General features: G+C 40.8%; 1 protein-coding gene across 1 annotated transcript; it reads left to right on the forward strand.

Annotated features, from left to right (window-relative positions):
- The first annotated feature begins 6,254 nt into the window (after window positions 1-6,254).
- Window positions 6,255-12,863, forward strand: LOC121803953. Its single transcript, XM_042203522.1, has 3 exons — window positions 6,255-6,482; window positions 10,404-10,594; window positions 10,709-12,863. Exons 1-3 carry the CDS (start codon window positions 6,255-6,257, stop codon window positions 12,861-12,863), a joined length of 2,574 nt encoding a protein of 857 aa, XP_042059456.1.
- Window positions 12,864-15,778: the final 2,915 nt, after the last annotated feature.

The following is a 15,778-nucleotide window of genomic DNA, read 5'->3' on the forward strand; positions in this document are numbered from 1 at the left end:
GAGAAGAGGGACGGCAAACGCTCTGAGAGAGCAAGATGACGAAAGAGTCGAGGCAAGGATTTATAGGCTTGAGAAAGCACTTTTGAATGCAATCGAGAAAACCACCTCACCAGCCTCACAAGAGAAAGAGAAATATCCGGTTCAAGGAGAAATCTTACCCCAGCAGTACTATGGCTCTCAAGAAGGAGATTATCAGGCCCAGGTGAATGTAATGGGTAGTTGGAATCCTGATGGGAGTTGGAACCCCGGGAAACAGAGGGATGCACCCTGGAGGAACCATCCAAATTTTAGATGGTCTGACAACGATCCGACCCAGCCACTTCCACAACACCACGCCCAGTTAACACATCAACCAGAAAGGCAGACTAACTGGTCTGGGAGAAATCAGAAGAGGCAGAACAGCTGGAGCAGCCGGAACCAGGGAGATCATTCAAATTGGGGGAATAGGAATCAGAACCATCAGGGGAACTCTTATGTACCTCCACACCAAAGAAACTAGTCCGGAAGCTATCAGAATTCCCAAACCAATTACCAGGGAAACCAAGGGCCAGAAAATCAGTACAACAATAGTTCAGGAGGCCAGGGGAACTTTTGCCAGAATCAAGGAAGTGGACCACATCCGAGTGTAAGAAAGCTTTTCAGCTATTGAAGGAAAAGCTAGTATCTGCCCCTATCCTTAGGGCACCCGACTGGAGTCAGCCGTTTGAGATAATGTGTGATGCGAGCGACTTCGCAGTGGGGGCGGTGCTAGGTCAAAGGATTGATGGAAAAAATTACGTGATCTTCTATGCATCGAAGACACTCAACTAGGCCCAGAGAAACTATGACACCACGGAAAAGGAAATGCTGGCAGTCGTGTATTCATTTGAGAAATTTCACCCATACTTACTAGGGTCGAGAGTGATAGCTTTCACCGACCACGCTGCTATCAAGTACTTGCTGGTGAAGAAAGAATCCAAGCCAAGGTTAATCCGTTGGGTGTTGCTTTTGCAGGAATTCGATTGGGAAGTTAGAGACAAAAAAGGGACAGAGAATAAAGTGGCTGACCATCTGAGTCGGATTTTTCAAGGGGAAACGGACGAAGCTATACCCGGTGCATTCCTGGAGGAGCATCTGTACCATTTAGGAAAATTTCCTAGACCTATCAGTTGGGAAATGATAATGGCGGTAACAGGTCCCGGAGATTCTGAGAAAGGGAATGTCATCTGAACACTGAGCCATAGTTCGCAGACCTGGCAAATTATTTGGTCACAGGAGAGGTGCCTAGTTCACAAGAAAATTCCCTGGCCCAAAAGATGAAACTCAAGAGCGAGGCCAAGTATTACTTCTAGGACGATCCTTACTTGTGGAGAATGGGAGCTGACCAGATAATCCGAAGTTGTATCCCTGAATGGGAGCAGAAGGATGTGCTTAATCATTGCCATGCGCTAGCATGTGGAGGTCACTTTGGACCGAGGAAGACAGCGAGAAAAGTCCTAGACAGTGGATTTTATTGGCCTACGTTACACAAGGACGCTTTTGAATTCTGTCAAAACTGTGAGAGATGCCAACAAACAGGGGGAATTTCTAAAAGAGATGAAATGCGGCAAGTCCCAGTGATTGTCTGTGAGATCTTCGATGTCTGGGGGATGGATTTCATGGGTCCATTTCCATCTTCATACGAGAATACATACATACTTGTGGCAGTTGACTATGTTTCAAAGTGGATAGAAGCCAAGGCTACCACATCTTGTGAAGCCAAGGAGGTGGCTAAGTTTCTTAGGGCTAACATTTTTAACAGATACGGCGTGCCCCGAGCAATTATATCTGACCAAGGGACGCATTTCCGTAACCGAACCATAGAAGCTTTGATGAGGAAGTACGGAGTCCACCACAGACGTTCCACCCCGTACCATCCTCAGTTTAATGGGCAGGCAAAGATCTCCAACAGGGAGATAAATGCGATACTGGAGAAGACAGTGAATCCGTCAAGGAAGGATTGGAGTAAGAGGCTTGGAGATGCATTATGGGCTTACAGGACTGTGACATCCCCAACCCGAAACATGCATCATTTTGTATATTAATATGGTTTTATTTATCATTGTATATTTAGAATGTTATTTGCTTAATTATATGTTATATAGATAAAGTATATGTGTATAAGTACTTTAAATACTAAATAATTATTTTAAGTGTGTGCATGTGTAATAACGTGAATGTGTGCATGGACTAGTGTGATAAATTCTTATATTTATCCTAATAGTTTGTAAAGAAATACTAGTAAAATTCTTATGAAGGCACGTGTGATGAGTATAGGCAAAGTTATTTTTTTTAGCTTAGTCATAGACTATATCGGTAAGAAGAGCAAATTGCGACATATATGTAAATGTTGTATTAGGATGGCGACGAAACAAAAGTGCTTAGAGAAAAAAAAGAGGGGAGAACGAGAGCTATACAAATGGAATGAAGTAATTTTTCTAAATTTTGTTTTGTAATCTACCAAATATGCACACACACAAGTCACGAGTACATATGTATATAGTTTTTTAATTGAATTTCCATATGATATTTTAGGATCAGTAGAAATTAGTAGATGGAATCAGGAGCTCAATTAGAGAACATATCGTATTCAGGTGTGTATAAATCACACTTTTAGTTTTACATGTGTTATGTGGTTGTTTGTTATATGTTGAATTGGAGTGAATTATTGGATTATATGGTTTGGAATTGATATGATTATGAATTGTTTGATTTTGATGGTCGAATATGATATGAATAATTGATTGCTTAAATGGACATGTTTGTTTAGATATATTGGATAGTTTGATGGAATATGATATGGATATGTTATTGGTGCAAAGGATATGTTTATGATACCGATTATGTGAATCATTGGATTAAAGAGGATCTGTGACGGTTTTACCTTGGATCTGAAATCACAGTGGATCATATTGGAACCTTCGGGTCGATCATATTGGGACCTTCGGGTCAAACATATTGGTCAAATACAGAGGGACCTATGAGTCCAATTTCAGAGAGACCTTCAGGTCATAGAGGAATCTCGGGCAGATACCAGGCTTGACTGTTACAGAATAATAAACTGAATAGAGTGACATATGCATATGAATATGAAATGGTTTGTTTAAAAATTATGTTATATATATTGTTTCTGATTATATGTATTGATAAAAGAATATGCTTGCTGTTTGTATCATGTGAGATTAAAGGTGGAAATTTATATATACTGAGTTGTGGCTCATATAAACCACTAAAATTTTCAGGAATAAGATAGCAGTAAAGTTTTGACTGACGTGGGTCATAGGAACTCTACGTGTTATCAGGTTCGGCGGCTGAGGCATATTGGCAACCTTCTCCTCCTCATCATTTTGCAAGTAGATAAATGTATAGTATATAGAGTGGTGAGAGGGTTCCACTACTTTACATGATATTTTGAAATGTGTATCGGATAAGTGTTCGTTTGAACTTATATAATATGTGTGTTCTATGAATTAGACTTGTGTATTGATTGTTTTTATGATAAGAGATTTATTTATTATAAGAGTATACGTCAGGGGGGTTGAGGTGTGACAGTTTAGGTGGTATCAGAGCGGGGATAGAATCCCGCTGGGACATGGCATTTATGAATATCATATGATACTTTTTGGTTAGAAGTTTTATTTGCATTTCAATTATCATAAACATGTCTCACTGAGGAGAGAAGGGTCAGCCGCCTTGCATCGTCAATTAATTATTGAAACATCTCATATATATTGCATCATATAGTGATTTCCAGTAAATACATGGACCAATGATGAGTCAAAGAGGTAGAAACATGAAATAGCACCGAAAAATGGAATTGTTGACTTTATGAGACTACTGATCCGACCGAGGCTGAGATATGGTTGAAAAGGATAGAGAACATGTGTTCAATTAGATGAGTTGTATGTCAAAATAACGTTTTGATTATACAGTGTCTTTTCTTTGAAGCAATATTTACTATTGGGCAGAAACAGTCCCACAAGCTATTATACAACCTTTGGTACTAAGTTCAGACGGTTTTCCTAGAGAATTTAATGATAAATATATGCAAGAAGTGTATTGTGATGATAAAGTAAAGAGAGATTTTGTCTTTAAACAAGAACTATGTTTGTTGTTGATTATGAGCTGGCATTGTTTCGGTATACACGGTTTATCTAGACTGCGTGGTGCGAGTTAATTCAGTTGAGCTGCCAGCGGATATTGATTCCCTTATTCATACACAAATTTGATATTATCATGAGTATAGATTGGTTGTCACTTCATCGAACTAAGGCAGCTTGTCATGTTAAAGAAATGGTAATATAATCATCGAGACGAGATCGAGTGATATTTAATGGTATCGACCAATTGCAACTTGTCTTATATTAGCTACATCGGCCTTTTGATTTATTCAAAGTGGAGATTTGCCTGGATTAGCACCTGATCAAGAGACAAAATTCCCTATTGAGTTACTACCAGGTACTGCATCTATTTCTATTCATCTTTATCAAATGTCTTGATTAGAGTTTCAAGAGTTATATAAATAGTTACAAGAGTTGTCAGACAAGAGATATGTATGACTCAATGTTTTAGTTTGGAGAACACCAATATTATTTTTGAAGCAAAAAGACGACACACTGCGACATTATATACACTATTGGATGTCGAATCAAGTGACAACGAAGAATAAATATCTATTTCCAAGAATAGAAGACTTATTTGATCAATTTCAAGGTATGCAACTGTTTTCGAGTACTGATTTTCGATCAAGATACCATCAGTTGAAGATAGCTAAAGAGAATATTGCAGAGACACCATTTTAAACTCAATACGACCATTATGAGTTTTGGTTATGACTTTCAAATTAACTATTGCACCTACAATTATCTATGGCATTGATGAACAAAGTCTCTCAACCATTCCTATATCACTTAGTGATTATTTTTATTGACTTACTAGTATATTTCACGAAGTACAGATGAACATGTTAATCACTTGCAGTCGGTATTACAAGTTTTGCGAGATAAACAGGTTATTGCAAGGTTGGGTAAGTGTGAGTCTAGCTAGATCATGTGGTATTATTGGGACACATGGTATCAGGTTGAAGAATAGAAATGGATATACAGAATATTGAAGTATTTGTCAACTGAAAATGATTCTCGATTATGGTTGAATTGATGAAGATGTTATTACGGAAGAGTTCTTCTCTTATATGGAGTGAAGCATGTCAAAACAGTTTTGATTAGTTGAATCATCGATTGACTATGTCACCTTTATTGGTTATTTCCACGGGTACATGACATTATGTTATCTACAGTGATGCTTTACAATAGGAATTTGGTTATCTTTTGATGCAAAATGGAAAGTTTACTACTTATGTGTCATGACAATCACGAGTATATAGAGTTTCTTATTATGTTCATGATTTGGAATTAGTAGCATTATATTGTTTTGAAGATTTGGCATCCTTATCTACATGGAGAGACTTTTTGAATTTCGGCCGATCATGACAGATTGAAATATTTGATGAGTTAGAAGGAGTTGAATATGAGACAGAGACGTTCGATAGATTTTCTTAAAGGTTATGATTACACCATCGAAATACCATCTTAAGAAGGCGAATGTTGTTACAGATGCTTTGAGTTACAAGTCAAGCAGAGTGATTACATATATACAAATAACATCATTATTTAAGTATTATTGGTGGCCGAAGATGAAAAAGAAAATCGTAGAGTTTGTTTCAAGACGTTTGACATGTCAACAGGTTAAAGCAGAATAGTGTGTACCTATAGGGTCACCGATAGCACATTTCTTACCTATAAGATGGCGTTGTTCGTTATATCACTTTGCTGAAAAGTACGCGAGAGATGTGTAATGATTTTCACCCCCCAGAAAGATGGTAAGTCAAAGAGAACTATAAAGACGGTGGAAGAAATGTTTTATGTTTGTGTTATTGAATTTCAGGGTTCATGCGATAAGTATATTTTGTTGATAAAGTTTGCGTATAGTAACCAGTTTCATTTATGATATGACACTGTATGAGACATTGTAGAGTAGGAAATGTAAAAGTTCAGTATATAGAGATTTTAGAAGGGCCAGAGATTGTTCAAGAAACTATTTCCAAGATTGACATCATTAAAAGTAGGATGAAGGCAACACAAGATAGACAAAAGAGTTATTATGACAAGCATCGAAAAGAGATGGAATATGAAGTGGGGAATAAAGTGTTTCTATGAGTTTCACCTTGGAAAGGAGTAATGCGATTTGGACATAAAGGTAAGCTGAGTCTTCGTTATATTGGGCCATATGATATTGTCGAAAGAGTTGGACCGTTAGCGTACAGGTTAGCATTACCTCCAGAGTTAGAGCAGATTCATAATGTTTTTCACTTCAGCATGCTTCGACGTTATCGATATGATCCTTCACATGTTCTGAGAGATCCTGATACACAGATTTCTGAGAATCTGAGTTACATAGAGGAACCAGTTAATATTGTGGACCGCCAGATAAAATAATTGCGAAGAAAAGATATTCCAATAGTAAAAGTTATTTGGCAAAATCACGGAGTCGAAGAGGCAACTTGGGAAATAGAGGAAAAGATGAGAAAGAACTATCCACATCTGTTTACGGGTTAGAAATTTTATTGAGCTTGTCAAATTTTAAAGAAATGAATTTTGCGGACAAAATTCTTAAAGAGGGGAAGAATTGTGGCATCCCCAACCCGAAACATGCATCATTTTGTATATTAATATGGTTTTATTTATCATTGTATATTTATAATGTTATTTGCTTAATTATATGTTATATAGATAAAGTATATGTGTATAAGTACTTTAAATACTAAATAATTATTTTAAGTGTGTGCATGTGTAATAACGTGAATGTGTGCATGGACTAGTGTGATAAATTCTTATATTTATCCTAATAGTTTGTAAAGAAATACTAGTAAAATTCTTATGAAGGCACGTGTGATGAGTATAGGCAAAGTTCTTTTTTTAGCTTAGTCATAAACTAAGTCGGTAAGAAGAGCAAATTGCGACATATATGTAAATGTTGTATTAGGATGGCGGCGAAACAAAAGTGCTTAGAGAAAAAAAAGAGGGGAGAACGAGAGCTATACAAATGGAATGAAGTAATTTTTCTAAATTTTGTTTTGTAATCTACCAAATATGCACACACACAAGTCACGAGTACATATGTATATAGTTTTTCGAATTGAATTTCCATATGATATTTTAGGATCAGTAGAAATTAGTAGATGGGATCAGGAGCTCAATTAGAGAACATATCATATTCATGTGTGTATAAATCACACTTTTAGTTTTACATGTGTTATGTGGTTGCTTGTTATATGTTGAATTAGAGTGAATTATTGGATTATATGGTTTGGAATTGATATGATTATGAATTGTTTGATTTTGATGGTCGAATATGATATGAATATTTGATTGCTTAAATGGACATGTTTGTTTAGATATATTAGATAGTTTGATGGAATATGATATGGATATGTTATTGGTGCAAAGGATATGTTTATGATACCGATTATGTGAATCATTGGATTAAAGAGGATCTGTGACGGTTTTACCTTGGATCTGAAATCATAGTGGATCATATTGGGACCTTCGGGTCGATCATATTGGGACCTTCGGGTCAAACATATTGGGGTCTTCGGGTCAAATACAGAGGACCTATGAGTCCAATTACAGAGGGACCTTCGGGTCAAATACAGAGGGACCTATGAGTCCAATTTCAGAGAGACCTTCGGGTCATAGAGGAATCCCGGGCAGATACCAGGCTTGACTGTTACAGAATAATAAGCTGAATAGAGTGGCAAATCAATATGAATATGAAATGCTTTGTTTAAAAATTATGTTATATATATTGTTTCTGATTATATGTATTGATAAAAGAATATGCTTGATGTTTGTATCATGTGAGTAGGGGTGTCGAAACGGGTAGCAGGTATTGGGTACCCGCACACCCGACCCGTTACCCGTCGGGTTTCGGGTACCCGCTACCCGACATAAGCGGGAATGGGTTCGGGTACGGGTATTGAGTTTAAGGTTTTTGCGGGTATCGGGTATACCCGATACCCGAACGGGTATACCTGATACCCGCTTATATACCCGTTTAAATATAAATATTGTATTAAAATTTTTAATTAATATCCGTTTAAGTCTTTTGCCAATTACCGTAATTTTAATTAATACACGTTTTAGGATTAACTCTGAAGTCTTTTGTCCATTACCCTAAATTGTCTGCTCATCACACCCGCGCCGCCACCCGCCGCCCGCAGCCAATCGCACCCGCGGCCCGCCACCACCCACATCAGCCGCCGACCCCTGTCGCGAAGAAGGTACGGGCTCAAGTCAATAACTTCCAGATTGCTGCCCCAATTCCTAAGAAACTGCATTGGAAATTATTAAAACTGAAACAAGATTTTGTTCTGTGTTTACAAAATATTGCATACTCTTTCATGCAAACTCTTTATGCATTAAAATATAGATTTAGGTGGCAAGTATTTGAGGATGAGTTTTAGAATTATAACACGTAACCTATGTGCTGGATGAGTATTTGGTAAATTATAACAAACGGGTCGGGTACGGGTACCCGCCTGTCGGGTACGGGATACCCGTACCCGACAAGGCGGGTACCCGTCACTGTGCGGGTCGGGTAACGGGACAAAGATTTTGGCTACAAACGGGTACGGGTACCCACGGGTACCCGTTTCGACACCCCTACATGTGAGATTAAAGGTGGAAATTTATATATACTGAGTTGTGGTTGACAAACTCATATTTTCATAGGTGTAGTTGGTATGTTGAAGTGCTAAATGTCAATTTTATCACTCGAAATTGACTTCATCTAACCGATTATTATACCTTTGGAGTTCTATGTGTTTTGTTGAGTGTTCTAGGAAAGATAGCTGAAAAGAGGAGAAAACGGAGCATAAAGTGTTCAGAGGCAGCAGGGGCACGAAAAGAAGGACCCGGCCGGGTGGATTTACATTGCAATAATCCGACCCGGCCGGGTAGAGCCAGAGTCCAGCAACGGTCCTAAAATAGGGACCCGGCCGGGTTAATTTATAGTTCAAAAATACAACCCGGCCGGGTAGGAGTGTCTGACGCGTCTGAAAGCTGAAAACGCGATTTTTGAAGAGAATAAAAAGAGAGAGAAAGCCTAGGGTTCGAGATATTCTGCACCTACCGCCTTCTACATTCACACACACCCCAAGAACACTTTGGAGAGAGAGATTTGAAGATTGAAGAGTCAACATCGGAAGATTGAAGCTTCATTCCATAAATCGATCTCACAGGAGTACTTAGTATCTTTATTTCATGTTTTTGTTGAATTCCTATGTGTTGAACATGGTTTTTGTCATGAGCATGAGTAGCTAAACATTTCTTGTAGAATTCTTGGTGATGATGCACTAATTTCATAGTTTTTATCCGATTGATTTTGTTCTTGCCTTGCTCTTATAGTTATTTGATTATTCTTGGGTTTATTCCTTTCAATTGCTTGATCACCACTTGATTGTGTAGGATTAATTAGATTAATCGGGAGATGAAATAGTTAATCCGGAAAGAAGAATAACTCACACCTTAATACAATAGAACTCGGGAGAGTTGAGGTTTTGAGTGAGGTCATTAACCTAATCAAACTATTGGGAGTTAGAGGTTTTAGGATTAGAAGGGGACTTCAATTCTAGCATCTAATCTACAGGTTTCTCACCTCGGGAGGGGGTTTAATCTATAATCGTGGTTGACTTAGTAACTCTAGAGACACCAAAAGGTAAGGCAAATCAATTGGATAAGAGCTTGGAATTGTGCATCGGATCCTTGAGTTCTACAATTTCTCCATATTATCTTTCATATCATTATCACACCGTGTTTTCTTGTTCTTAATTGTTACTTGCCTATTATGTGCTTTCAGTAGTTGTTAGAACAAACCAAACTGCACTTGATTGTCTAGATAGTCGTTGATCTTTGTTCGTGGTAGTTAAGTTGATACAAAATTGTCTCTGTGGGATACGATACTCTTGCTTACTGATTGCTACACTAGCCCCGTACACTTGCGGGTATTACTTGTGTTAAAATAAGTCGAGTCATGTTTTTGGCGCCGTTGCCGGGGACAATTGTGTGTCATTATAGCTTAATATCGTGATAATAATTGAGATTACTAGTCTAGATTTTACTTGCTTTATTTTAAATTTTTATTTTGAGTTTTCTACTAAATGTGTTTCCTTGTTCAGGGTGTATGCACACGCGTTCTAAAGGTCCACCTCTAGAGCCTATCGATCCCGAGATCGAAGCATCAACAGAAGGAGGAACGCGCAGAGAAGGTTAAACCAAAGGATTCGGGTTTCTTCACCCACTCACAGACGTCTACCTTCTCCTATCCAGAGAACTCCATCACCCAGTCCATCTCCACCTCCATCACCTATCCAGTACGAGCCTCATTCTCCAATTCTAATGGAGAACGACGGGGAGAACAACAATGAGGATCCTACCATTCGTGAACTCCGTCTGCAGCTGGCTGTCATGCAGAGGCAATTGGATGAGCAGAACGCGAGGCCAGTGCCCGTACAGAATCAGTTTGCCTACAGACAAGTCACTAATCCCCCTGTCAACAATGCGGGGATAGCGGCCAACAGCTTTGAATTGAGACCGGGGTTGATAGACAGAGCATAAGCGAACGCATTTGGTAGGACAGGTTCAGAAGATGCCAACAAGCACCTCACCAAGTTCATACAGATCAGCAACACAGTGAAGGCGAATGGGGTCACAGATGAGCAAGTTCGCCTCCGATTATTTCCATTCTCTTTGAAAGACGAGGCGAGGGACTGGTATGACAGCATGGGTCCTAATTCTGTGCCCACATGGGATGCAATGGTGGAGCTGTTCTTGGAGAAATACTATCCACCTAGCGAGGCACTCAAACGCCAAGCTGAGGTCATTCAATACAAGATGCACCCTCAGGAGAATATCATGGAGGCTTGGAAAAGGTTCAAGCATCTGATGAGAAGATGCCCCAATCACGGGCTAACTCCGGGACAACAAATCTTAACCTTCTACAGGGGAGGCACGCTGGAAGCAATGCGTGAACTAAACATGAGCGCCGGAGGATCTCTCTTGAAATTGGGGGAAGCTGAAGCACTTGAAGTGATTGAGAGGGTGGCTTCAAATGATGATGGATGGAGAAACGACAGAGGCAAATCTTATAGAGTGGCATCCACCTCCGATAATGATAGGATGGATGCAATATCCAAGCAGCTGGAATTCATAACTGACAAGCTGGGGTATATGGGAATGAGTCAAGTTGGGACTGAGATGCAACAAGGAGTAGAAGATGTGAACTATGTTCATCAAGGTGGCAACAACAGAAATTTCAACAATTATCGCCCCAACCAAGGAGGAGGCAATTACAACCACTATGGGAACAAGGTGCATCCCAACTTGTCCTACGGGAACCCGAATAATGCCATGCAACCACCACCCGGATTCCAGTTATCAAATGACCAAATCGTAGAACCGAAGAAGGATGAGCTGAAAGATGTGCTAATGGCCTTTATGAAGCAAACAGGAGAGTGCATGAAGGACTCCAACAAACGGCTAGTGCAGGTTGAAGCTAATGTGAATGACCTGAATATTCACATGAAGAGCATCGATAACCAGATCAGCCGGATTTCACAGGCCGTGGGTATTCAGCATCAACCGGGCCAATTTCCATCACAAACGGTTGTAAATCCTAAAGACTTTAAGGATTGCAAAGCCATTAATCTTAGGAGTGGAAAGAGCTATGAGGGCCCAACCATGCCTACAGAGAAGGAGGGGATCTCTAAAGAAGAGAGAGTTGTAGAAGAAGTGGTGGAAGAAGAAGAAGCAGTGGAAGAGGTGCCACCTCCTAAGGCGAGTACCGTGATACCTGCACCCCCTGCTGAGATCAAGATCCCTTTTCCACAGCGCGTGCAGAAGAAGAAACTAGATGATCACTTCTCTAGGTTTCTTGACATATTCAGAAAGGTGCACATCAACATTCCGTTGGTAGAGGCGTTACAGCAAATGCCTAGCTATGCAAAATTTTTGAAGGAATTGATCTCCAAGAAGCGGAGGTGGGTGGAGCACGAAACCGTCAACCTGACAGAGAGCTGCAGTGCTATTATCCAGAAGAAATTGCCCGCTAAGATGAAAGACCCTGGAAGCTTCACTATATCATGCATCGTGGGGGATAGCCAAGTGGGCAAGGCTCTATGTGATTTGGGAGGGAGCATTAACCTTATGCCTTTCTCATTCTTTCAGAAGTTGAAGATTGGGACACTGAGGCCCACTACCATCACACTCCAGATGGCCGACCGATCTGTGTCGTATCCGAGGGGGATTGTTGAAGATATACTCGTCAAAGTCAATAATTTCATATTCCCCGTGGATTTTGTGGTGCTTGATATGGAGGAAGACCGGCATGTCCCTCTCATCCTGGGAAGACCTTTCCTCGCTACAGGGAAGGCAATGATTGATGTGCAGAAGGGAGAGCTCACACTCCGACTTAATGATGAAAGCGTCACATTCTCTATCTACAATGCGTTGCAAAGACATGATGACGAGGATGCAAAGAGAGTGGAGCACTGCAACATGGTTGAAGTGGTCGATGACTGTGTGAGAGGGATGGCCCGAACCATCTCTCCACAAGACCAATTGGAGCGATGCCTATCGCAATCTATCTTTTCTCCTTATTATACTGATGTTATTGAGCCTAATGACGAATTATTGAATTTTGTAGGAGCTCTTAACTCGGCTGAGGAAGTCCCAAGGTTTCAACAGAAATTTCAGCCATTAAGGGACCCAAATGAGGAGGAAAAGAAATAGGAGAAGAAAGATGAGCTTAAGCCGTTGCCATCACACCTTAAGTATGCATTTCTCGGGGGGAGTGCTACTTATCCGGTAATTGTATCATCCTCACTCAATACTAATGAACTTGATAAATTGCTAAGAGTACTTAGGAAGCATAGGGGTGCAATTGGGTGGTCTATCTCGGACCTTAAGGGGATAAGTCCTACGGTTTGTATGCATAGAATTCTCCTAGAAGAGGGGTCTAAACCCAAAGCTCAAAACCAAAGGAGACTTAACCCAATAATGCGAGAGGTTGTTAGGAAGGAGGTGTTGAAGTGGTTAGATGCCGGGATTGTTTATGCTATATCGGACAGTGATTGGGTAAGTCCTACCCAAGTGGTAGCTAAGAAAGGGGGAATGACAGTAGTGAAAGGGGGAGATGATGAAATGATAGCCACTAGGTAGGTGACCGGGTGGAGAGTATGCATAGATTATAGAGCCCTCAATGCTGCGACTAGGAAAGACCATTTTCCCCTCCCATTCATTGACCAGATGTTAGATACGTTGGCGGGGTATGAGTATTATTGCTTTTTAGATGGCTACTCCGGATATAATCAGATCTTGATTGCCCCAGAGGATCAATATAAATCTGCTTTTATTTGTCCTTATGGTGTTTATGCTTTCAGGAGAATGTCATTTGGCCTTTGCAATGCCCCCGCCACCTTTCAGAGGTGTATGATGTCCATCTTTCACGACATGGTGGAAGATATTATGGAAGTATTTATGGACGACTTCTCCGTCTATGGTAGCTCCTTTGATCATTGTTTAGAAAATCTAACCCGTGTTTTACAGAGGTGTGAAGAAACAAACTTGGTGCTCAACTGGGAGAAGTGCCATTTTATGGTGAGAGACGGTATTGTGCTTGGGCACAAGATCTCTGCAGGAGGACTCGAGGTGGACAGGGCCAAGATAGTGGCTATTGAACAGTTGCCACCACCATCCAATGAGAAAGCTGTGAGGAGTTTCCTTGGACACGCCGGGTTCTACAGGCGTTATATTAAGGATTTTTCTAAGATAGCAAGGCCTTTATGTTATTTACTTGCTAAGGATGTAAAGTTTGAATTTTCTCTTGAATGTTTGCAGGCATTTGAGACATTAAAGAAGGCGCTTGTGAGTGCACCCGTGCTCATCTCACCGGATTGGTCACAGCCGTTCGAGATAATGTGTGATGCTAGTGATATAGCCGTGGGATCGGCTTTGGGGCAGAAAAGAGACAAGCTATTCAGGGTGATCTACTATGCAAGCCGGACACTGGATCCGGCACAGGAAAATTATACTACTACAGAAAAGGAGATGTTGGCGGTTGTATACTCGTTCGACAAGTTCTGTCCCTACCTCATCGGGGCGAAGACTATTGTGTTCACAGACCATGCCGCCATCCGCCACCTATTTGCCAAGGTGGATGCCAAGCCGAGGTTGATAAGATGGGTCCTTTTACTGTAGGAATTTGATTTAGAGATCCGGGACCGGAAGGGATGCGAGAATGTGGTGGCTGACCACTTATCAAGATTGGAGCACTGTTTTGAAGGTGAAAATCTGAAGATGCCCATCAATGAAGAATTTCCCGATGAGCATCTGTTCTTTGCTCAAGGCTCATCTCCGTGGTACGCAGATATTGTGAACTTTTTAGTGGCAAGAGTCGTCCCCGAAGAGTACAAGGCATATCAAAAGAAGAAGTTCTTCCACGATGTCAAGTTCTACTTTTGGGACGAGCCGTTCTTGTTTAGGCGATGTGCCGACATGGTGATAAGAAGATGCATTCCCGAAGATGAATGGGAACTTGTGATGAGGAAATGTCACTCTAGTCCTAGTGGAGGACATTTTGGAGCCAACCGAACGGCGATGAAAGTGCTTCAATGCGGTCTTTATTGGCCAAGTATATATGGGGATTGTCAAACATTTGTGCTTCATTGCAATGAATGTCAAAGGACCGGGGGAGTTTCAAAGAAGAAAGAGATGCCTTTGACTACTATTGTGGAGGTGGAGCTTTTTGATGTATGGGGGATCGACTTTATGGGTCCCTTTCCACCTTCATCCGGGCATCAATACATACTCTTGGCGATTGACTGTGTCTCAAGGTGGGTAGAGGCTATCCCCACCCACGCCAATTCCTCCAAGGTCGTGATTACCTTTGTGCAAAAGAACATCTTCACAAGATTCGTGGCTCCAAGAGCTTTGATTAGCGATGGAGGGTCCCACTTCAAGAATAGGTGGCTCGAGCTCGTGTTACAAAAATTTGGTGTCAAGCACCGAATTACTACCCCCTATCACCCTCAAGCAAATGGTCAAACGGAGCTAGCTAATAGAGAGATAAAGGGGATACTTGAGAAGATGGTGAATGCTAATAGGAAAGATTGGTCTATGAAGCTCGATGATGCTCTTTGGGCATATAGGACGGCGTACAAGACGCTGATTGGCATGTCACCATATCAATTGGTGTTTGGCAAATCTTGCCATCTTCCCATGGAGCTAGAACATAAGTCTTATTGGGCGGTGAAGCAATTCAATGCCGATTACTACAATGCGGGGAAGGAGAGACAACTCTACCTTAACCTTCTCGACGAGTTTAGAAATGAGGCATTTGAGAACTCTTCCATCTATAAGGAGCGTCTCAAAAACTATCATGACAAGATGATCGAGAAGACGGAGTTCTTCCCGGGAGATTCCGTGCTACTCTTCAATGCTCGAATGAAGCTCTTCCCCGGAAAACTCAAATCCAAGTGGTCTGGACCGTTCAAGGTGAAGACGGTGATGAAGAATGGAGCCATAGAGCTTCAAGGAGATGATGAAAGATTTTTCACGGCCAATGGCCAAAACCTAAAGAAGTTCCATAGCTCTGAGCAAAAGGAGGAGGTGTTCGTGCTTACCTTGGAACACTCCCAATGAGCTTG

Source organism: Salvia splendens, chromosome 5, assembly GCF_004379255.2.
Source record: "Salvia splendens isolate huo1 chromosome 5, SspV2, whole genome shotgun sequence".
In the NCBI taxonomy this organism is placed as follows: domain Eukaryota; kingdom Viridiplantae; phylum Streptophyta; class Magnoliopsida; order Lamiales; family Lamiaceae; genus Salvia; species Salvia splendens.